Source organism: Chelonia mydas, chromosome 5, assembly GCF_015237465.2.
Source record: "Chelonia mydas isolate rCheMyd1 chromosome 5, rCheMyd1.pri.v2, whole genome shotgun sequence".
Classification (NCBI taxonomy): Eukaryota; Metazoa; Chordata; order Testudines; family Cheloniidae; genus Chelonia; species Chelonia mydas.
This window is the reverse complement of record NC_051245.2, coordinates 30,855,254-30,878,458: the sequence shown is the minus strand read 5'-3', so window position 1 is coordinate 30,878,458 and position 23,205 is coordinate 30,855,254. Positions and strand designations below refer to the sequence as shown.

At 40.3% G+C, this 23,205-nt stretch overlaps 1 protein-coding gene across 2 annotated transcripts in view; it reads left to right on the top strand.

Annotated features, from left to right (window-relative positions):
• Positions 1-23,205, top strand: part of HCN1 (hyperpolarization activated cyclic nucleotide gated potassium channel 1) — a 302,872-nt gene that overhangs the window by 18,471 nt on the left and 261,196 nt on the right. For both annotated transcript variants that reach the window (XM_043547367.1, XM_043547368.1), the window contains exon 2: positions 5,902-6,325. In XM_043547367.1, coding sequence (XP_043403302.1) covers positions 5,902-6,325 — 424 coding nt within the window. The remainder of the gene's footprint in view (positions 1-5,901; positions 6,326-23,205) is intronic.

The window sequence follows — 23,205 nt, the reverse complement described above, 5'->3', positions numbered from 1 at the left end:
ATAAGAGGGACATGATGATGATGATGATGAATTAACCATTGGAACAATTTACCAAGGGTCACAGTGGATTCTTCATCACTGACCATTTTAAAATCAAGATGGGATGTTTTTCTAAAAGGTCTGCTCTAGGAATTATTTTGGGGAAGCTCCATGGCCTGTGCTATACAGGAGGTCAGACTAGATGATAACAATGGTCCCTTTTGGCCTTAGAATCTATGACCCTAGATGCCGGGAGCAGGTCCATCAGCCCATCTGTCCTGAGGGAAAGATACACAATACCGTACAAATAGAAGGGTAACTAGAGAATTTTCTAAAGGAAAAATGAATTCTTTCAAAATGAGATAGTCATCAATTTTCTTAATAACTAATCAGATAACATTATATTTTGTTTCAGAGTAGCAGCCGTGTTAGTCTGTATTCGCAAAAAGAAAAGGAGTACTTGTGGCACCTTAGAGACTAACCAATTTATCTGAGCATAAGCTTTTGTGAGCTACAGCTCACTTCATCGAATGCATTCAGTGGAAAATACAGTGGGGAGATTTATATACACAGAGAACATGAAACAATGGGTGTTATTATACACACTGTAAGGAGAGTGATCACTTAAGATGAGCTATTACCAGCAGGAGAGTGTGTGGGGGGAAATAAAATAAACCTTTTGTAGTGATAATCAAGGTGGGCCATTTCCAGCAGTTGACAAGAACGTCTGAGGAACAGTGGGGGGTGGTGGGGGGAAATAAACATGGGGAAATAGTTTTACTTTGTGTAGTGACTCATCCACTCCCAGTCTCTATTCAAGCCTAAGTTAATTGTATCCAGTTTGCAAATTAATTCCAATTCAGCAGCCTCTTATTGGAGTCTGTTTTTGAAGTGTTTTTGTTGAAGAATTGCAACTTTTAGGTCTGTAATCGAGTGACCAGAGAGATTGATGTGTTCTCCGACTGGTTTTTGAATGTTAAAATTCTTGACATCTGATTTGTGTCCATTTTTTTACGTAGAGGCTGTCCAGTTTGACCAATGTACATGGCAGAGGGGCATTGCTGGCACATGATGGCATATATCACATTGGTAGATGTGCAGGTGAACGAGCCTCTGATAGTTTGGCTGATGTGATTAGGCCCTATGATGGTGTCCCCTGAATAGATATGAGGACATAGTTGGCAATGGGCTTTGTTGCAAGGATAGGTTCCTGGGTTAGTGATTTTGTTGTGTGGTGTGTGGTTGCTGGTGAGCATTTGCTCCCGGTTGGGGGGGCTGTCTGTAAGGAAGGACTGGCCTGTCTCCCAAGATCTGTGAGAGTGATGAGTCGTCCTTCAGGATAGGTTGTAGATCCTTAATGATGCTTTGGAGAGGCTTTAGTTGGGGGCTGAAGGTGATGGCTAGTGGAGTTCTGTTATTTTCTTTGTTGGGCCTGTCCTGTAGTAGGTGACTTCTGGGTACTCTTCTGGCTCTGTCAATCTGTTTCTTCACTTCAGCAGGTGGGTATTGTAGTTGTAAGAATGCTTGATAGAGATCTTGTAGGTGTTTGTCTCTGTCTGAGGGGCTGGAGCAAATGCTGTTGTATCACAGAGCTTGGCTGTAGACAATGGATTGTGTGGATTGTGTGGTGTGATCTGGGTGAAAGATGGAGGCATGTAGGTAGGAATAGCGGTCAGTAGGTTTCCGGTATAGGGTGGTGTTTATGTGACCATCGCTTATTAGACTGTAGTGTCCAGGAAGTGGAGTTCTTGTGTGGACTGCTCCAGGCTGAGGTTGATGGTGGGATTGAAATTGTTGAAATCATGGTGGAGTTCCTCAAGGGCTTCTTTTCCATGGGTCCAGATGATGAAGATGTCATCAATATAGCGCAAGTAGAGTAGGGGCATTAGGGGACGAGAGCTGAGGAAGCGTTGTTCTAAGTCAGCCATAAAAATGTTGGCATGCTGTGGGGCCATGCGGGTACCCATAGCAGTGCTGCTGATTTGAAGGTATACATTGTCCCCAAATGTGAAATAGTTATGGGTGAGGACAAAGTCACAAAGTTCAGCCACCAGGTTTACCGTGACATTATCGGGGATACTGTTCCTGACGGCTTGTAGTCCATCTTTGTGTGGAATGTTGGTGTAGAGGGCTTCTACATCCATAGTGGCCAGGATGGTGTTTTCAGGAAGATCACCGATGGAGTGTAGTTTCCTCAGGAAGTCAGTGGTGTCTCGAAGATAACTGGGAGTGCTGGTAGCGTAGGGCCTGAGGATGGAGTCTACATAGCCAGACAATCCTGATGTCAGGGTGCCAATGCCTGAGATGATGGGGCGTCCAGGATTTCCAAGTTTATGGATCTTGGGTAGCAGATAGAATACCCCAGGTCGGGGTTCCAGGGGTGTGTCTGTGCGGATTTGTTCTTGTCCTTTTTCAGGGAGTTTCTTGAGTAAATGGTGTAGTTTCTTTTGGTAACCCTCAGTGGGATCAGAGGGTAATGGCTTTTAGAAAGTGGTGTTGGAGAGCTGCCTAGCAGCCTCTTGTTCATATTCCGACCTATTCATGATGACGATAGCACCTCCTTTGTCAGCCTTTTTGATTATGATGTCAGAGTTGTTTCTGAGGCGGTGGATGGCATTGTGTTCTGCACGGCTGAGGTTATGGGGCAAGTGATTCTGCTTTTCCACAATTTCAGCCCGTGCACGTCGGCGGAAGCATTCTATGTAGAAGTCCAGTCTGTTGTTTGTGGAATAAAAAATATTCAGAACTTTGATACAATCCTATAATCTAGCTTTTTGATCTTATTTTGTTCTATAAACTCTGATTCTGATATAACTTTTTGCTGACATTCAGTGCAAGGAAGAGCATAGTGGTCTGCATAATCACAATGTATAATTAATCCATTTATACATTGGATTGTTCTGGGATGAAATTTCTCCATTCAGCATTCTGGGTTTTGTCTGGTTGGTGTTTGGCTCGGTTAGCCTTAGTTATTAACTACTTCCTGTGGCTCTTAAACTTCCAGGTCAATTAGAAGTCAAGCAATGGCTTATTTAGAAGTGAACCATGGACAAATGTGCTTGTGCTATGTGATTATTCTAGTTCTCTTCCAACAGTTTTCAGGATTTCTTGGCGAAGTTCATAAATGCTCTCAAAGCAGTTAAATCACTTTGGGAGATAATTTTGTAGAAGTGATTGCAGGGATGGTAATTATGGGCTATAGCACTATTGTATGTGAAAGTAGAACAGCTTTCTCATCTATGTGGCAGTTTTAGCATGTCCAACAACCCTATTGTTGTATAAACTCAAGATCCTTTGTACTAGTCTTGATAATGGACTGTTAGGCATTTACTCCAATGAGCGTGCACCCTACCAGCAGTGTTATCAAGGTGTTAATCAGATTGGAGCCACAAAATTTGTCTGGAAAAAATGGGAAAATTTGTAAGTTTTGCTTTCACTCTTTGTTTGCAGCAAGGTTTCAAATGCACCAGAAAGAAATAAGAGTGCATGAAATAGATAGGGAATTACTTGAAAGAGTCTGTTCTGTGTGGATTTTTGCATTTCATTTTAAAGATATTTTGATAATAAAGACTAATCTCTTTTGACTTCTGTTGGAGCAAAGATTTTTAGTATATGGAATCTTTCTGGTTGCTCTATAGTTCACTTACTAGTTGGTTTTAGTCCGTTGTGTAATTAGTTACATCATTTGTCTTCTGCCTCTATATAATGTATTAAATTAATAGGCAGCAAATTTAAAACAAACAAAAGGCAGTACTTCTTCACATAACACATGGTCAACCTGTTTAACTTGTTGCCATGGTATATTGTGAAGGCCAAAAGTATAACTAGGTTAAAAGAAAGAATTAGATAAGTTCTTGGACGATAGGTCCCACATCCCCATGCTCCAGTTGTCCCTACCATCCAACTGCCACAAGTTGGTACTGGATGACAGGGGATGGATTACTCAAAATTGCCCTCTTATGTTCATTCCCTCTGGACCATCTTGCACTGGCCACTGTCATAGTCGGGATACTGGGTTAGATGGACCATTGATCTGACCCAGTATGGCTGTTCTTATGTTCCTTAAGAAGTGGTACTATTCCTTTCTGATTTCTGTCCCCTTTGTTACAAAGCCTACTTTCCCTTGAGTTGTGTCCTGTGGGGAAGTAATGCAGCTCTCTACTTAAAGTCGCAGCCTGAAGCCCTTCCATCCCAATCCCAATGGATGCATGTTCTGTTTGGCAGGTTACCAGCCTGACTCCCCATTTCTGCAGTAAACATTAGAGATTTGAGACTGATACACTACAATCAGGGATAACGAGACAATTCAACAGTAGAATACCAAGGGAGGAAAAATCACTTTTGTAGTGGTAATAAAGGTGGCCCATTTCAAACAGTTGACAAGAAGGTGTGAGTAACAGTAGGGGGAAATTAGTATGGGGAAATTAGTTTTTGTAATGACCCATCCACTCCCAGTCTTTATTCAGGCCTAATTTGATGGTGTCCAGTCTGCAAATTAATTCCAATTCGGCAGTTTCTCTTTGGAGTCTATTTTTGAAATTTTTTTGTTGAAGAATTGCCACTTTTAAATCTGTTATTGAGTGTCCAGGGAGATTGAAGTGTTCTCCTACTGGTTTTTGAATATTATAATTCCTGATATCAGATTTGTGTCCATTTATTCTTTTGCGTAGAGACTGTCCGGTTTGGCCAATGTACATGGCAGAGGGGCATTGCTGGCACATGATGGCATATATCACATTGGTAGATGTGCAGGTGAACCAGCCCCTCATGGTGTGGCTGACATGGTTAGGTTCTATGACGGTGTCCTTTGAATAGATATGCGGACAGAGGTGGCAAAATGTGACAGCGTCAACAGGAGAGATTGAGAACAACCCGTATTAGAATATCCCAGTGTCCTATGTTCTCTAACCGCCAGGATAAAGGTTATAAGGGAGGCTTCCTTCTTCTCTTCCCTGTCCTCAGGCCATTTTGTGATTATCATCTTACTTTGCTTTTTCATCAAAATGCCCAAAATTGAAGGGAAAATTTTCAAGTTGGATCAAAACAAAATGTTCCATTTTGACATTTCCAGAACTTTTCAGTCTGGCCGAAAGTATTAGGTGAACTCCACGTAAATTCATTCATGGTTTCTGGTTGACCAATGCTGCATGTTAGAGTGAATACATTGTTTTCCAAAAGTATTTTTCCCAGCTCTACTATCCAAACATTGTAGTACCTTACAAAAGATAGTTTTGTTCAGGTTGAAAAAATGGGTGAAGATTTGGATGTTGTTGTTTGGGTCTTATTTTTGCTTCTGGGTTTACTGTTTTATTCCAATGCAGTTATGGCATGGACATACTTAGTGTGTTATCTGCTAGATTTTGGGTTTTCATTTGGATGTAAGGCAAGAAAGAACTTCATTAGCTTGCTAAAGCATTCATGATTGATACCAGGCATCAGTACTTTTTATGTAAACATACTGATAGGTTTTGACAGGAAGTCTGGGGATATCTACTGAATCACATATTCACCTTTCAGATATGCCATGGAGGGAATAAACTAATGCCTTGTCACAATCCTGCATTTATCCCAGATGCCAATCACTAGTAGGCAGATTGTGTAATGTTTATATAATGATTAGTCTTTGCAGTGATTGTGCGTATTTCAAATGGCTAAAAAGAAAGAACTCTCATAGTCTTAATAGAATAAATAAAATACACAGAGAAGATAATATTCTGTATGGGTCTCATCGTGTAGTCCTCTCTTAGGCAAAGCTGCCACTGATTTATACATTGCCTGCAGTGTGCCAGGTTCTTTACAGACAGATGCAAAGACAAGAACCTGGTCTCAAAGGGCTTACAGCATAGATACTCAACATTAAATTGATGTTTTTTATTTTATAATTACATCAATAATTCTATTTGTTGTTTTTATTTCCTGTAGGTTTTACTGGGACTTAATAATGCTTATAATGATGGTTGGAAATCTTGTCATCATACCAGTTGGAATCACATTCTTTACAGAACAAACAACAACACCATGGATTATTTTCAATGTGGCATCAGACACTGTTTTTCTGTTGGACTTGATCATGAATTTTAGAACTGGGACGGTCAATGAAGATAGCTCTGAAATAATATTGGACCCTAAGATCATCAAAATGAATTACTTAAAAAGCTGGTTTGTGGTTGACTTCATCTCATCAATACCAGTGGATTATATTTTTCTCATTGTAGAAAAAGGGATGGATTCAGAGGTTTACAAGACGGCTAGAGCACTTCGCATTGTGAGATTTACAAAAATCCTCAGCCTGTTACGTTTATTACGACTTTCGAGATTAATTCGATACATACACCAGTGGGAGGAGGTAAGACATATATTTATATATCCATTCACTGAGATTCTATTCCTTTAAAAATGAAGAATTAGAACTCTTTAAAGAGCTATAGATAAACTGGGCATGGAGAATCATGAAATCTATGACTCGGATAAAGGCATTTTCGCTGCCCATTTAGATTATTTACACAGGTTGAATATTTTGATTACTGACCTGGTTTAAAAATGGTGATTGCCACCATCTTGAGTTAGCTCCTTCTTACCTACCCACTTCCAAAAGTAATACTTTGGGAGCTATCTACCAACTTAACAGAGGTTACATTTCCAGAGTTCCAGGAATGAATGGCATTCCCTAGTATTTGGCATGCCAGGAAATATTACCATGGCCAAGAAAAAGTATTTGGGAAGGGTTTCTGCACAAATAATTACAAATCAGTTATTTAGTTTCTTGCTTATCTCCATTTTTGAAATTGCAGACCATGAATGTTTTTGTTTTTGTTTTGTTTTGAAGTGTGTGGAGCTGCCAAAAGTAACAGTAAAATATAACTATTGGCTGTTAAGACTTCTCGTGGGTAAGAAACCTGAAGGTTTTGTAACTAAAGAATATGTTTGTGAAATGAATGCTGTAAGATATTATGGTGCCTTTTCCATCTCATATGTTTATCAGCTGTATCCTTTTCAGTGCACTAGATTCTCCTGCTCCTTTAAAAATATAAACACTAATTTTGTCCATAATATCCAGCAAACAAATCAGTTTGTGTTAACGGCCTGACCCTGAGAGGTGTAGAGTACAGTATAAAACACTTGTTCAAGCCAGTGGTGATGGTTGGAAAACAGAAATCCCATGCAGATTGATGAGAACTGCCGATGCTCAGTACCAGTTAGAATTAGTCCCTGAATTTTCTTTGTGAAATCTGCTTAGTTTTGCCTTCTAGAATGACATGGTAGGTGATACAGTGTAGTTATTATTTAAATGTTAACAATATACTGTATTCTTATACTCAGTTTAGCTATGACAAGTGATTAAGAAACTCTTGCAGGCCTCCCATGAACCTGTGCTTTTACCTCTGCTGTGTTTTCTAGAGGGACATCCTTGTGAATTGTTTTCAATGACATTAATTTGGTTCAGATCAAAATGAGTTAATGACATGCTACAAACCATGGTGCCACAAATGAATAGTAAATTTACTAATTTCCAATTTATAAGCAAACACAATATTTTAAAATTAATATAATAGAAGTGAGATCTCAAATCCAATATAGGGACATAACGTTTGTACTCAAAGGTTTCTCTTCCAAAAGGTTTTGTTTCATCTCTGCTGGCCAATAAACTGGCACAAACAACATTCCTCCCCACCAGAAAAACCCAACAACAAACAGAGAAATGAGTCCAAAGCAGAGATAATTGAGTAGATGCTCCATCTAGTCTGCAGTGGGAAGCCACTGAGAATCCCCAGGGCAAACAAGCTCTCCCTTGGGCTGCCACGTCACTCCATCCTTGACTCCACTTGTGAATCCTCAGAAATGCTTTTGGGTTGACAATTTTTGTGCTTGTTGGGTTATAAGCAGTGGTAGTCCATTTCTCTGGGAATTTCTACAATGCCTTTCACCTTGATATCTGAGCACCACTAGGAAGACAGAAAAAGAATCCAAAACAAGCTATTCATATTAGTTTTTAAAAAACAAACATTTTGCTTTTTTTAAAAAGGTCCCAATGACCTTGAAAATGTACAGATGTGTTAACAATGTGGACTAAATCAGAAATTGTCACCATAAGTATTGATGAATACACGAATGAAATTCATCCAATAAAAATATTTCTTTTCCCATTCTATGTGTTTTTTGACATTTTAGTAAAGTTCCTCATGGATTTTCATACTTTGCTTTCATGTCCTCTAATAGCATATTGCTATTTTAAATTTAGTGGAGTCTTTGACAGTGTTCTACATGATTATCTCAGCTACAGATTATAGACTGTACATTAAGATATGATAACAGCTTAAAAGGAAACAAAAATAGTTTAAATGTAGGATGAGCTGTGCTTGAAAGACCATTAGCTGTATGGTCCCCCAGAGTGATCAGTGCTCAGACCTTTGCTGGTATTTATTTACACTGCATTAAGAGCATGCGTGCACATGCCTGACAGAGAACAATTAACTTTGTTGATGACACAAAATTAAAACCTGTTTCTCTGTATACAAATTAAAGGATTTGATCCTTTTTTCATATGGGGTGATGTGTGATTTTAAATGTAATTTAGAAAAATCTGAAATACTACATATTTGGATCAAGAATGGTGAATACTAGGCCAAAACCACCAGAAGGGCCATAAGTGATTCCTTATTTTAATAAACTGCCAACAGAATGCACTCAGGAAAACAGAGTAATAGACAAACAAGCTTGTATAATAACACTTATCCCACTGAGATTCTTTTATAACCTAAGTTACAAAAGACAGGTTGGGATTGTTTGGGATATCCCCAGAACTCTAAGATGAATAGGCTGCAACTATAAGAGGATTTTTATTTGATATTTTTCACACAGGTTCACGTTCATTTTTACATAATTTAGTATCCAGCTGCCAATAGCCATATTCAGCAATTTTGAGGCAGTAATGTGTGTAGTCTTGAAGATTTCCCTTTAACCATTATGAAGGAACACAGCTGCAGCCTGCAGTATAGTTTATATAAATTCCAACTAGCTGTCATGGGGTGTCTCCTGAGGGTCCTTCAAGATTAAGTACAGGCCACAATACTGCAGGTCTCCTTCACCAGCACCACCATGTTGTATTTTGTTGTTCCAGTAGGCTGCCACCTGTAGTGCTATTTACATATATTTACAAGCTAAGCAAAGCAAACTCCCTCACTTTTTTCTGGGGAATAGAATGGGGCTCGAACAGCCAGCTCTGCCTTCCGCCAGCTTTCCCTCTTCTCAGGGCTTCCTTCCTCTCAATTTATATGCTCACAGCTGCTGGGATTTCTTCCCCTTCTAATTAGTCCCTGAGTAGTAGCTCTGCTATGTTGATTGACCTTCCAATTAGGTCCCAATTAACTTATATTGGAGGGGATTTGAGTGACAGGATGGTGAGTCAGCTCCTGACTCATCACACACTGTCACAGGAGCATAGTTAATGTCAACCCATGTTAGTAGTTAGACCGGGGTGGGCAAACCTTTTGGCCCAAGAGCCACATATGGGTATGGAAATTGTATGGTGGGCCATGAATGCTCATGAAATTGGGGGTTGGGATGCGGGAGGGGGTGAGGGCTCTGGCTGGGGTTGCGGGCTCTGGGGTGGGGCCAGAAATGAGAAGTTCAGGATGCGGGAGGGGGCTCTGGCCTGGGGAAAGGAGTTGGATTGTGCGGGAGGGGGAGGGCTCCAGCTGGGGGTACAAGCTCTGGGGTGGGGCTGGGGATGAGGGGCTGGGGGTGCAGGAGGGTGCTCAAGGCTGGGACTGAGGGGTTCAGAGGGTGGGAGTGGGATCAGGGCTGGGGCAGGGGGTTGAAGCACGGGAAGGGGTAAGGGGTGCAGGCTCCAGGCGATGCTTATTTCAAGCAGCTCCTGCCTCTGGCTCCTATGCAGAGGCGCAGCCAGGCAGCAGGCACTGCCCCTGCAACTCCCATTGGCTGTGGTTGCTGGCCAATGGGAACTGTGAGGGCGGCGCTTGGGGTGGGGGCAGCGTGCGGAGCCCCCTGGCTGCCTCTACGTGTAGGAGTCAGAGAGGAGACATGCCACTGCTTCCAGGAGTCGCACGGAGCCACAGCACGCGGGGAGCAGGGCAAGCCCCCAACCCCGCACCCCGGTGGGAGCTCAAGGGCCACATTAAAATGTCTGGAGGGCCGGATGCGGCCTCAGGGACGTAGTTTGCCCATCCCTGAGTTAAACTCTTGTTGGTTAATGAGTGGTGATGAGAGAAAACATTTAAACAAAGATGGAGTGGATAATTTGACAAGAATTCAATTCCTTTATTTATAAATTGGCATTAACCTAGACCTATTATTTTTTCACTCCGGCTAAAGTACCCTATCCTTACAACCCAAACATCAATAAACAGATGATACCTTGTTAAATAAAACCACACAATTTTAAAGTAAGTAAATTTTTGGAAGAAAAGGGGGAATTAGTATGTAATGTATTCTTTTTGCAAAAGACTCCTTTCCTCCTCTGACAGCTCAGCATAGACTTCCAAAAATATTAAATATAGAATACTGGACCAAATTTCCACCTAGTATAACTTTAAAGAATTCAAAGAATCAGACAGAAGGGACAATACTATGTGATTTAAGTGACTGATCACACACAGCACAGATATTGACTATGGGAAGTGGATACTCAAATGCAGTTGTCACAATGAATAGTTCAGAAGCAAACTGATAGAGGAAACTTGTTCACCTAAAATATTCATTGAATTTGAATTAACAAATTTAAAAACTATTATTTTTCATGGTAAAACTTCCAGTAGAAAATGGGGATATGTTGATCAAATTATTTACTTCTATAGGTCAGTGGTCTATATGTGACTAATCAGCTATTCAAGAAAATTTTCTATCATCTTGAGGGAATGGACCATTAAGTAGAGAATAACTCATGTTACGGTTTACTTTTTTCTTTAAAATTCCTACTTTACTGACAGCACTTTCTATTCTTATTTTGAATCTGGTGTATTACTCTTGAGTTTGTATTCAGCTATTTTGGTTGTATAAATTTCTTTCAAACTGCTGCTTTCTTCAGCAAGGTACTTCTAAAAACATGATTTGTAATAGACTTAGAGCAGGGATCAGCAACCTTTGCCACGCGGCCCGCTAGGGTGAGCCCCCTGGTGGTCCGGGCCGGTTTGTTTACCTGCCGCATCTGTGGGAAGCGGCGGCCAGCACATCCCTTGGCCCGCGCTGCTTCCTGCAGCCCCCATTGGCCTGGAATGGCAAACCGTGGCCAGTGGGAGTAGCAATCGGCCAAACCTGCTGATGTGGTAGGTAAACAAACTGGCCCGGCCTGCCAGGGGGCTTACCTTGGCAGGCTGCGTGCCAAAGGTTGCTGATTCCGGACATAGAGATTGCTTTTTGCTATTGCTACTTGCAATTACAGAACAGGAATCAATAATACTGCTCCCTTGGCCTGAATGCTTAGCCAGTATTTGGGTCCTTTCAGGTTTGTTTCAGTTAGGAGGAGAAATTTGATGATGCAAGTCAGGTATATTTTTTGGTTCAGGATTGTTTATTTATTTTTTTTTAAAAAAAGGATATAAAATCGTGTTTCCCTGAATATAGTAGAAAGAATATAAGGCAGTTTTTGCTTTCAGTTTCCAAGACTGCCCCTCCTGTCAGTTCTGTGCCCTGAGGAGCTCTGCCTCTGTGCTCCCTCTCAGCACCATGGCCGTGACTAGGGCCTAGCAATTTCATGGTCCATGATTTCAGCTATTTAAATCTGAAATTTCACGGTATTGTAATTGTAGGGGTCCTGACCCAAAAAGGAGGTGTGGTGGGGTCATAAGGTTATTGTAGGGAGGGGTGCGGTACTGCTACCTGTATTTCTGTGCTGCTGCTGGCGGCGCTGCTGCCTTCAGAGCTGGGTGGCTGGAGAGCGGCGGCTGCTGGCCAGGAGCCCAACTCTGAAGGCAGCTGCTGGCCAGGAGCCCAACTCTGAAGGCAGCTTGTGCCAGCAGCAGCGCAGAAGTAAGGGCATGGTATGGTTTGCCACCCTTACTTTTGCGCTGCTGCCTTCAGAGCTGGGCCCTCGGTCAGCAGCCATCACTCTCCAGCTGGCACGGTATGGTGTGGCCACCCTTACTTCTGTGCTGCTGCTGGCGAGGCACTGCCTTCAGAGCTGGGTGCCCGGCCAACAGCCGTCACTCTCTGGCCATCCAGCTCTGAAAACAGTGCAGAAGTAAGGGTGGAAATGCCATGACCCCCTCCTAAAATAACCTTGTGACCCCCTGCAAATCCCTGTTGAGTCAGAATCCCCAATTTGAGAAACACTATTCTGTCCCATGAAATCTGTATAGTATAGGGTAAAAAGCACAGAAAAGACCAGATTTCTTGGGGGGAGACCAGATTTCACAGTCTGTGATACATTTTTCATGGCCATGAATTTGGTAGGGCTCTACTTATGAGTGCTTTGCTTGCTGTCTACTCACTTTTCTCCTGCTTTTCTTTCCTTAATGTGTCTAAGACTTGCCAAACAATCCTCTAGCCCCTGCATTTTCAGTGCGGGAGCCCACATGCTAAGCTTCTGATCAGTTCTTGCCATGTGGTCCATTGATTTGGGAGGTGGCTTCTATTGTTTCCAGTGATCTCAGTACATAAACAAGCTTAATCACCTTCCATTTAGCCAGAAAGAAAATTTCTTAGCACACCCACTAGCTTTTAACCATGTCTGTGATTTTCTGTAGGTCAAAGACCCACTTGATGGCTGGCACTAACACCTTCCAGACTAACAATAAATAAAACTGTACTCCTAGAAATGCACCATAAATCTATGTGATGTTGAAACACCTGATTATTTGGGATTTAAACACATTTTAAAATGGCTAGACAACTGCTAACTTTATCTGAGTAGGGATGAGCAAAGAAGGCTGTTTTGTAAAATTCAGTTACCAAAAGTAACTGTAAATTTAACTATAGCCAAAATCAAAATAAGGTATGGGTGACCTCTAGTTTTAATTTTACCTGAACTGCCCAACTTTAATGAGTCAAGAGGATTATAGATTTCAGTGCTGCCCTTTGCTAATGCTTACATCTGAGCAAGTCAAAACTTCCCAGAAATGTCTTACTGTTTTTCTGTTTGCCATATTGTTGTAATCGCTGACTTTTACAAGCCACACAGTAATGAGTGCCCACATCTGAGACAATTCATGCTTGTAGCCTGTGAGAAGCATTCAGAAGAATGAAGAGAATTTATTTTGGCTGTCTTGATTTGGAGCAGTTTTCCCCCAAAGCTCCTGAACGTTCAGGTAGCAGGCATCGCCAAAATTCACTTTTCATATTGGCATTTGGCTAGAAGGTATCAACCTTTTTTTAGTATGTGAACCTGACTATGATGGTGGTGTGACATACCAGGATACAATCCAGACTAATGAGTAGTTGTGTCACCCTTGCCCTGTAACACTGAATGCCCTTTACAATGTCTTGCTGCTGTAGCTTCCAACCTGGACTACTCACAAACAGCCTTCAGCATGTAAGTCACTCCCAGCTGTGACTCTATGTATGCTGCAGCCAGCCAGCCAGTCCTTGACTCTCACCAGCCTTGGGTATGCTGCAGGGTGAGCCCACCATACCCTCAGTCCTGGATCTTCCCCCAGAAATATATGTCCTGTATTGCCCAGCCCTCTCCTGGATAGCTCGAACACAATAAATCCATTATTCTGCACACAACTTGTTACCTCAAATGGAGTTACCCAGACATTTCTACTTGAACACATTGGATTAGAAAAAACAATAAAACAACAAAGAGAGAGATTTTAAATGCATATAAGTAATGAGGCATAAAAGTCAGAAATAGTTACAAGCAAAATAAAGATAAAATGATAACTGGTGCCTAACTTAGACTATATTAGATTCAAAGCAAAGTTTTCTGACCACATACTTTCAAGCAGTCTTACTGACCAAACTCTTTCAGTCAGGACTGCTCCCCCAGAATCCAAAAGCTGCTTCCTTTGTCTCTTCAAGTGCAGTGAAAGCGATGGGCAGGGGGAAAGAAAGGGGTGCCTTGGGGTTGTTTGTCCTCCTTTTTATAGTTTCAAGTCTCCCTCTTGGAAAACATTTCCAGCTGACACCCAGGAGACAAAAAGTCTATGTGGATGGATATTCTCTGTTGATTTTTCCACCTGTATGAACTTCCTTTGTTTTCCCACACTGGTTGATGACACTGTTTACTACATAAATGCAAATTAAGGCAAGTATACATTCATTCCTTTGTTTAGGACAGATTTGACTTCTGCATGGACAGGGCTGTGGGGGTTGGAACATGTGTAATAACATCATACAGGGAAATCTTATAACTTCACATACAACGTTGCCACACATACTTTACCAGGACAATACTGATTTTCAAATACCTTACAAGTCATACTTTTTGTATAAATATTATTACAATAGTGTGTAGGGTGTGAATACAGGGTGTATTCTGTCACAGATGGTTATCAAGATCAGATTACTATACTATCCTCTGCCTGGGGCTACCCCAAAAGACCATTTAGAAACTCCCGGTAGTGCACAATGCAGAAGACAGCTTGCTTAGCCTTGCTTAGCTGTGTTTCCTCTAGGGAAAGTATTTTGCTCATGTGCTGCAGTAACTGCCAGTTCACTTCTTGGTGCAAGTCACAGTGCTGGCACTCATTTGTAATTTGATTTTGAGTCTTGACAGACTCTCAAGGAGATTCTTACAGCATTTGAAATCAGCTAAGGTACTTGATCATCAGTCTTGATCCTACAGAGCCAGAATCTGTTGACTTTCCGGTTATGTACAAAGTCCATCTCATTTCCCAGGCACTCATGGAGGGGCTGGGATAGTTCTAAGTGGGTAAAAGGGGGTTGTATTTATTAAACCAGATAGCTGGAAGAGCTAAGCAGAGTTCATAATATGCTTTTGGTTTATTTAATATGATTCACTTATGTTTTTAAATGCCACATGTGCTAGGAGTGAAAGAGTAGGCATATTTTAGAAATTCGCATAAATTCATAAATAAAATATTGAATGTGATGGAATCCAAACGGTGACCAAATAACTGCACAGTTTCTCTATGAATAATAATCAATCCCCGAATGCAAAGATATGCAAATCTCAGCTCCTTTCCCAGTATGTTAAATTTTGCTGTTTTGTGGTTTAGAAGTCTAATTTATATCATCACATAAAAGTACACACAGTGCGATATTCACTAAACTGCTAGTGTTCCAAATGAGACGTTCATAATTTTTTCTTTTCCCTCAACTATTTACTCTTCTGTGGAACTGCCTATATTTTGCATATAATGGGATAAATTCTCTTCCAGTTACACCAGAACAACTCCATTGACTTCAGTGAAGTTACACTGGTCTAACCAACTGGAGAATTTAGTTTTGGAGCAGAAATGTGCACCCATGGTTTATGGAGGTACTATAATGTGTTTTGCTGTGAACTGTACTTTTTCAAATTCAGGAAAACCCACGTAACTAGAAAATAGAATTAGAAGCCTTATTAAATTTTGGACCAGGTGCACACCTCCCCCCCTCCCCCCCCCCCCGATGAAATAACAGGTGTGGAAAAGGAACAACACCGTTTGGTTTTATAACAGGTAATTAATAAAATGCTGGAAAGACTATAAAATGCTTGTTTTTATTTTTTTGCCCTTTATGATACTGATCTAAGCATAATCACTGATGTGAGGGGAAAAAAACCTCCTTTTACTCCACAGAATTAAAATGTTCAATATGAGTTATTGCTAGAGTAAGGTTACTTCCATAATCTTTTACTCTGCATTGTGATTATTTGAACTGGGCCTCCTGTAATTTATATTTTGTGTGTGTGTGTTTGTATAAGTATGCTATATTGTTTTCTCTAGCAGCTCAGCCACAGAGGAGAAGGTCCTAATAGTCCAAGCAGCTATGGGAGTTTTCCTTTAGCTCAAATGGTAGATGCCTCTGTTTTGGCCTCTGTTTTGGTTCCAGTAGTGCTTTTTCCCTCTGAATACGTGTGACTGTGAGAGATTTATGTCGTAATATTGTCTGTTGTCTGCAGTCATGGATTCATTACACTACCTCTCTGTATCTTACCTATAGTAGCTTTCTCAGTCATTCCTATCAATCTTCTTTGCAAATAATCAGAACTATGTCTTCCTGGATTTGAAAATGAAATGCAACCCAAACTTTAAAAAAAGATCATTTAAATTAATGATGTTATTCATCTGTTTTGGACCATTGTGCAGATGATTGCCTAATTGTAGTGAGTGATCCCACACTTGCTGTGATTCTTCCTGAAACCTACATGGATAGTCTTGACTGCAGATTTGAAGGAGATCCTCTCATTCCTTCTCTAACCAAGGCTTGTAGTACAGATAGCCTACTCAGCACTGCTCTTTGCAAGACTTTTGTAGGAAGTTTAGGCTTTAATGTTAAAAAATGTATGTAGAATGACTTTCATTAAAAGGGTAATGTATGCAATGTATGCAAAATAGATACCAAAAAAGTTTAAGTTAAGGTTCTAAGTTAAACAGGAAGGTACATTGTGGCAAAAATTTTATCATACTTTAGAGTCGCAGGGGTTCTCAAAAAGAAAAGGAGTACTTGTGGCATCTCTCTGGTCACCCCATTACAGACCTAAAAGTGGCAATTCTTCAACAAAAAAACTTCAAAAACAGACTCCAACGAGAGACTGCTGAATTGGAATTAATTTGCAAACTGGATACAATTAACTTAGGCTTGAATAGAGACTGGGAGTGGATGGGTCATTACACAAAGTAAATGTTTATTTCCACCCCCCCCCCCCCCCACTGTTCCTCAGACGTTCTTGTCAACTGCTGGAAATGGCCCACCTTGATTATCACTACAAAAGGTTTTCTCCCCCCTCCCCCCCACTCTCCTGCTGGTAATAGCTCATCTTAAGTGATCACTCTCCTTACAGTGTGTATGGTAACACCCATTGTTTCATGTTCTCTATGTATATAAATCTCCCCACTGTATTTTCCACTGAATGCATCCGATGAAGTGAGCTGTAGCTCACGAAAGCTTATGCTCAAATAAATTTGTTAGTCTCTAAGGTGCCACAAGTACTCCTTTTCTTTTTGCGGATACAGACTAACACGGCTGCTACTCTGAAACCTGTTATTATGCAAGGGGTTCTCAAACTGGCGGTTGGGACCAGGATGGATTTCATTTAAATCAAATTGATTTAAATCATTATTTAAATCACTAGTCAGGAAGACTTGATTTAATCATGGTTTTCTACATACAAGTGCATTCTTGTTGGTTGTTATAACCTTAATACATATTCTTCACAACTCAGAGATGTAGGTTTCATTTTTAGAAGGCACACTCTATGCATTTTTAAAGTAATTTATTTTGAAAACTTTTCAGATTAGTTTTACAGCTATATCAGAAAATGAATGATTGTTTGGTTATTTCATTTACCAAAGGTAATTGAAGCAGATATTTATGAAGTCATTGGGAGGTGAACTATCTCCAATTCAACAGGTTAATCATTAACATTTGGAGGATTTTCTTGCCATGCTGTATTACGAAGAGAACATCACCAGACAGACATTTAAATTGTTCTGTATTCTAGATTTTTTTCTTCAACAGCAAACATATAATATTTTAACAAAAAAAGCATATGAATTTTTGAATTTAGTTAAACATTCAAGTTTTTTAAAATCAGGTTTGTTTTTGTGAAAATTGTTTTTAACTAAAATAGTTCCATGAAATACTAAAAACAAAAAAACCCCAAAATTAAATTGACTATGTCAGCCAGGTCAACATGAGAAACTTCTGCAGCTAACTCAGTCGTCTTCACCTTTATTTTCCTATTGTTCATAATCTGGAAAAGAAAAACAAGCTTTTCTGCTTTTCAGGTCCCAAACGATTTCTCAATTTGGAATTAATTAGTCCAAAGGAAGAAAATATTCTTTCTACACCAGCAGAAGCTATTGCTGTTAAAAATGAGATTGTCACTTCAACAGTCTCTGAATCCAAGTGCTTAAGTCCCTTCTACCAGTTCACTGGTGTGACTTTCTTTAAAACATCAACAGCAAACATATATTTCTTGAATGGTTCTTATTCCCAAACTGGGTCTCTTTTACGGCCTGCTGCCATTATAGGTTTTCCCTTCTAGTGAGAGAATGGTATGGTAGATCTCAAATCAATGGAGGCTACACTCAAAAAGACCTCAAGACTTCTGGAATATGCTGCTCAAACAGTTTCACTTTTGTTTCTACTCCCTGTCCCTCCCTTCTCACATTAATCTCCAGACTTCTTCTCCTTGTCTAGATCTATTCTGCCCCCAACAATCTTTTCTATTCATTGAACTTTTTGAAACTTTGCACTTTTAGAGAGAGGTAAGAGATTGACTCTGTGTACACAAATTTGCAGAGGGACAATAGGGTTGAGGTCTGTTATTTCTTACCTCTATATATTTATTTATTTAAAACCATTTTTGCTGTTAACAAGCATGTTATCTCTGGAGACACAAATCCACAGTTTGAGAACTGCAAAACTAAGCCTCTCTGATGGTATCTTCTAGACCAAGGGCCTCAAATATGCAGCCCGCGGAGTTGTTTGCTGCGGCCCAGCAAGTTCCCTGCACCCCCCCACGTTATTTCCTGCGGCCGCCAAGCTCCCCTCCCCAACCCCAGCATGCTGTGTCCCCGCTCCTCTGCCTACCTCCAGGCGCTTCCCACCACCAAACAGCTGTTTGGCAGCGCTTAGTGCTTTCAGGAGGGAGGGGGGAGGAGCAGGGAGCCGCATGCTCAGGGGAGGAGGTGGAGAAGAGGTGGAGTTGTGGTGGGGATTTGGGGAAGGGGTTGGAATAGGGGCAGGGAGGAAGGGGTGGGAAGAAGCGGGGTGGGGCGGGGCCTCATGGAAGGGGTGGAGTGGGGCGGGGCCAGGGGCAGCGGGGGTGGGGGTGTCAGTGATGTGGCCCTCGGTGGCCCTTGTGGTGATTTGAGTTTGAGATCCCTGTTCTAGACAGCACTGAGTTACATTGGGTAGATAGAAAGATTAACCTAAATAATCTATACAGAAGCCCCTGGAACCACATAAAATTGGGTCCCTAATCCATGGACTATTGGAACTCATTTACAAAACTTTTCTTAAACATTACATGAATATATTGTCTCATACTATAGAATTAGAATTTATAATCCCTATTCTATGACGAGATATCTTTGAGCTATAATGTATCTTAATTAAAACTATCTTTGATTTAAAAAAAAATTGATTTGTATCCACCATGGTTGGGACCCTTCAGGCGGTTGTAAGGTTATTACATGGGGGTTCACGAGCTGTCAGCCTCCACCCCAAACCCTGTTTTGCCTCCAGCATTTATAATGGTGTTAAATAGATAAAAAAGTGTTTTTAATTTATAAGGGGCGGGTCTTACTCAGAGGCTTGCTATGTGAAAGGGGTCACCAGTACAAAAGTTTGAGAACCACTGCGTTAGGGTCTTCAGACAGTGCATAATACTATTATAAGCAGTATTGCTGACCTTAAGTGTTCAGAAAATAATGTTGCGTCTATTTTTATTTGACTTCTGGATTTTGAGCCTTTAGGACAAACATTTTCAAGCACTTCTTCACAGCCATAAGGACTGCACACATCCTATTTATTAATCAAGTTTGAGATTCTCACATAATCAAATGACTCTAGGAGCCTACTCCTGATAGAACAGTGATTTCTGGCAGCCCGTTGTACATAACAGGCAAAATATGCAGCTATATTTGACAAAAGTAAAATTTAGACAGAGGGATCTTTACCTCTAAATTAATATTCTTGGCTGAAGTTAGAAATATAATTATGGCAGTGACTGGCAAAACCATGAGGATGTTGTGTTTGTTCCTTTATGGCAAAATTAAGGATGTTAGCTCTTGTCCACAGTTCTCTCTGAAGGATGGTGGATAAAGCATAGGCCTTAGAATCAGGTGATGTTGGTTCTATTCCTGGCTTTGCTATAGACTTGCTGAGTGAACTTCAGCAAATCATTTAACTTCTTTGTGTTTATTTCCCCATAATCAAATGAAGTAAGTAACACTTCCCTAACACATGCTTTGATATTGAACTTTGAACCTATAAACATTTTGCATATGAGTAATTTCATGAATGTGAGTAGTCCTACTTCAGTGGGATTTTCTTGTATTTAAAAATACCCATGTGCTTAAATGCCTACAGAATGGGTAGAGCTAACAATTTTTTAATAATAATTTTTAAATAACAGAATTTTCCACAGAAACCTTACATTTTTCAAACATAAAAATAAAATTATTATTAATAATAATTAATAATAAAACTTTAAACAGAGCTGTTTGGAAATGTTCTGATGGAACTTTTTCTGTTAGAAAAATGCCAATTGGTTGAAATTGAAACATTCTGTTTGAATGTGTTGATCTAGACCAATCTTTCAACGGAAACCAGGCAGGTTTCCCCAGGCTTCTGGGCAGCCTGGATTCCCAGGCTTCCTGACCTAATGGGCTGCTGAGAAACCATGGCTTCCAAGGCTCTTGTCTCCTTGGCAATGCACCTGGCAGGTTCTTGGGGAACCAAGACTTCCTGGCTCCACAGCTGCTGGGACTCACAGGCTTCTAGGTTCCATGGCTCTGTGGCAGCCTTCCTGACTGGTTGCTGAGGATCCTGGGATCCCAGGAAATATATTTTATTTCTGAAAAGTTCCCACTATGGAAACATTTTGGTGTTTCCTAAATGAAATATTGCAAGTTTTCAGCTCTATGAAAAATGTTGCATTTTTGGCTTTTCATTCAGATGTGGGATAAAAAAAAATTCCCAAAACTAAGTTTTTCACAAACTGTTGTTCTGTTTCCTGGCTAGTTCTAATTTTAAATGAAAGAAAATAAGTAAATGTTTTTTTGTTTTGTTTTCCATATTTTTATATTGCCAGTTTTTATTAAAATGCTTATTCAAATCATTTTGGAATTTCCTATTTCACAAATGAAAAATAAACATTAAAAATACCCACAAAACTAACAGAGAATTAGATTCACTAACTAACATTTTGTTTGCGAGTTTTTTGTTTTGTTTCATTTTATGAATCTCTTCTGTTTAGCTAATCTCTATTTAAAATACAGAGGTGTAAAGTTTTTGTTTCTAAAACCTCATCTTTGCAAATGCAGGGATCTGCCTCAGCAGATGAAGTTGCAGGATTGGGCCTAGGAATACAAAACCATAAGTGAGGATTTTTGGGATCCTGCTTGTGCTTGTTCTGTACCTGAATGTGACGAGAGTGAGGTGCCCACTATGGCCCTGATTCAGCACCCACAGCATTTCAGTGGCATTTGATTAGGCCCTGCTTGTATTGCACTAATGCATCAGGCTGTAGTCCAGAAAATATGAAGGCATAACCTTAATTTAATAACCACCCAGCAGAGTTCCCCTGCCCCAAAATAGATTGCGGATGTGAGTAAAATTAAGCATATGTGCAAACGTTTGCAAAATTGGGGCCTTATGTGTTGGTTGCTGCATCTTCTGAGAGATTCCTTCCTGTGGTTACCAAATGCAGTGCACGTTTATTTGATTATCTACAGAATGAGAGAGAAGTTTATCAGTCCCTCCTTACTAGGAGTTGGATTTTGCAGGTGTTTTTGCTCCATTTTAGCCAGAGGAGTGTGTGTGTGTGGAGGGGGGGATTATTTTTGTTCTTTGTTTTTCTTAATTAGGTTCCTTGGAGACTAAACAATATCTGTTTGTTGGTTTTATGCATTTTAATCTTTATATTTTAGTTGGTACCAGTTAAAGTGACTCTCTCCTATGATTTTATTAATTCATGATCGCTTAATCCAAATTAGCATCTGCTTTTCACTAATGCCGTGCTTTTTTAAAATTTTGTTTGTTAATATTATGTCACATCTTGGTTGACTGAGGCAGGAAGAGGTCAAATGAATGAGCATTTAGGTCTCCTCTAGGTTTCTTAGCTCTTTTTCTGTAACTGCTAAACTACATAACCCTGTGGCTATTCTAGGTAATAGCGAAATATGGCTTACCCAATTTGTGTTGTTTCAGAAGAAAAAAATGTACCTTGGTTGATAACCTGATGTGTCCTGATGTGTAAATTGAAATGGGAGATTCATAATCCCCTGAAATATGCGATCTATAAAAAAGCAGCAAGTCACCTTTACAGGGAACAGCTACTGAATGATGAAATTTGAGGGGCAGATAATACTGTAAGCATTAACCATACAAGGTTTTATGGTCAGAGGATGAGTAGGAAGAATTTTAACTTCTCCCTAGCGTCCTGCTGATGTACACATTTCAGTTTTTAAATTGAAGCAGTCATGTCTTAACAGGTGAAAAGGTGATGCATTAGACTCCAAGATTATATAATCATAGAGTCTATTTTGAGTAAGGGCTGTCAATTAGAATGATTTCTTTTTTAAATAGAAAAAACGGAAAACCTTTTTTTATTGCTGTGGTGATTGGAGTTTTGGGAGTGTAAAGCTGGGGGTGTAGTTAAAGCAGTGGTGGAAGATGGATTTTGTTGGGGGAGGGGAATGCCTCGGGCATCTCAGGAAGGGTTAGGCAGCTGAGAGGTGGTCAGGATGGTGTGCTTGTCACTAGGACCTGCTGGTTAGGCGTATTTGTACACCATTGTCTTATTCTAGGTGTGTCACTTTACAATGATGGTGGAATTTTATCAGTTTATAACAACTACATGGCTGGGACTGTTTAAATATTTGGTGCTATTGCTTCTTTAATGGGGAACAGGGTACTGTTTTAATACTAGAGAGAGGAAGCAGAGTGCTCTTCTACAAAACTGAAGTGATTTGAATTAAACCATTTGGAGAGTGCTGTGTGATTGCATCAGTCAACTTAGTGTCTAGCCTTAGATTCACTCTGGCTAGCCAATGGGAGGCAGAGAGCCCATAGAGGAAGAACAGCCACCCTTGCATTTCTCCAGCATGCAGTATCCCCTCCCTGAATTTTGCAGTGTGTCCCCCTCCTGCTCCTTGCTGGTCCTACCAAATTTCCCATCCATTGATGTGGGTGGGTGACATTTCAAAATCTTCCATGAGCCAGGGATACCATGTATTTGTGCTGCATCAGGTGCAGAGCAGGACCAAAATGCATGAATTAAAGTGTTTTAAACTCAAACTAAATTATATGGGCATATTTACACAAACATGAACCTAAATGTGAGAGCTTTTTAAGAATAGTTAGAGGCTAATTTCTGAAGTGTCAATAAGTCCCTCCAAAATCTAGAATAACTGTTTTTTTTTCCCCTTG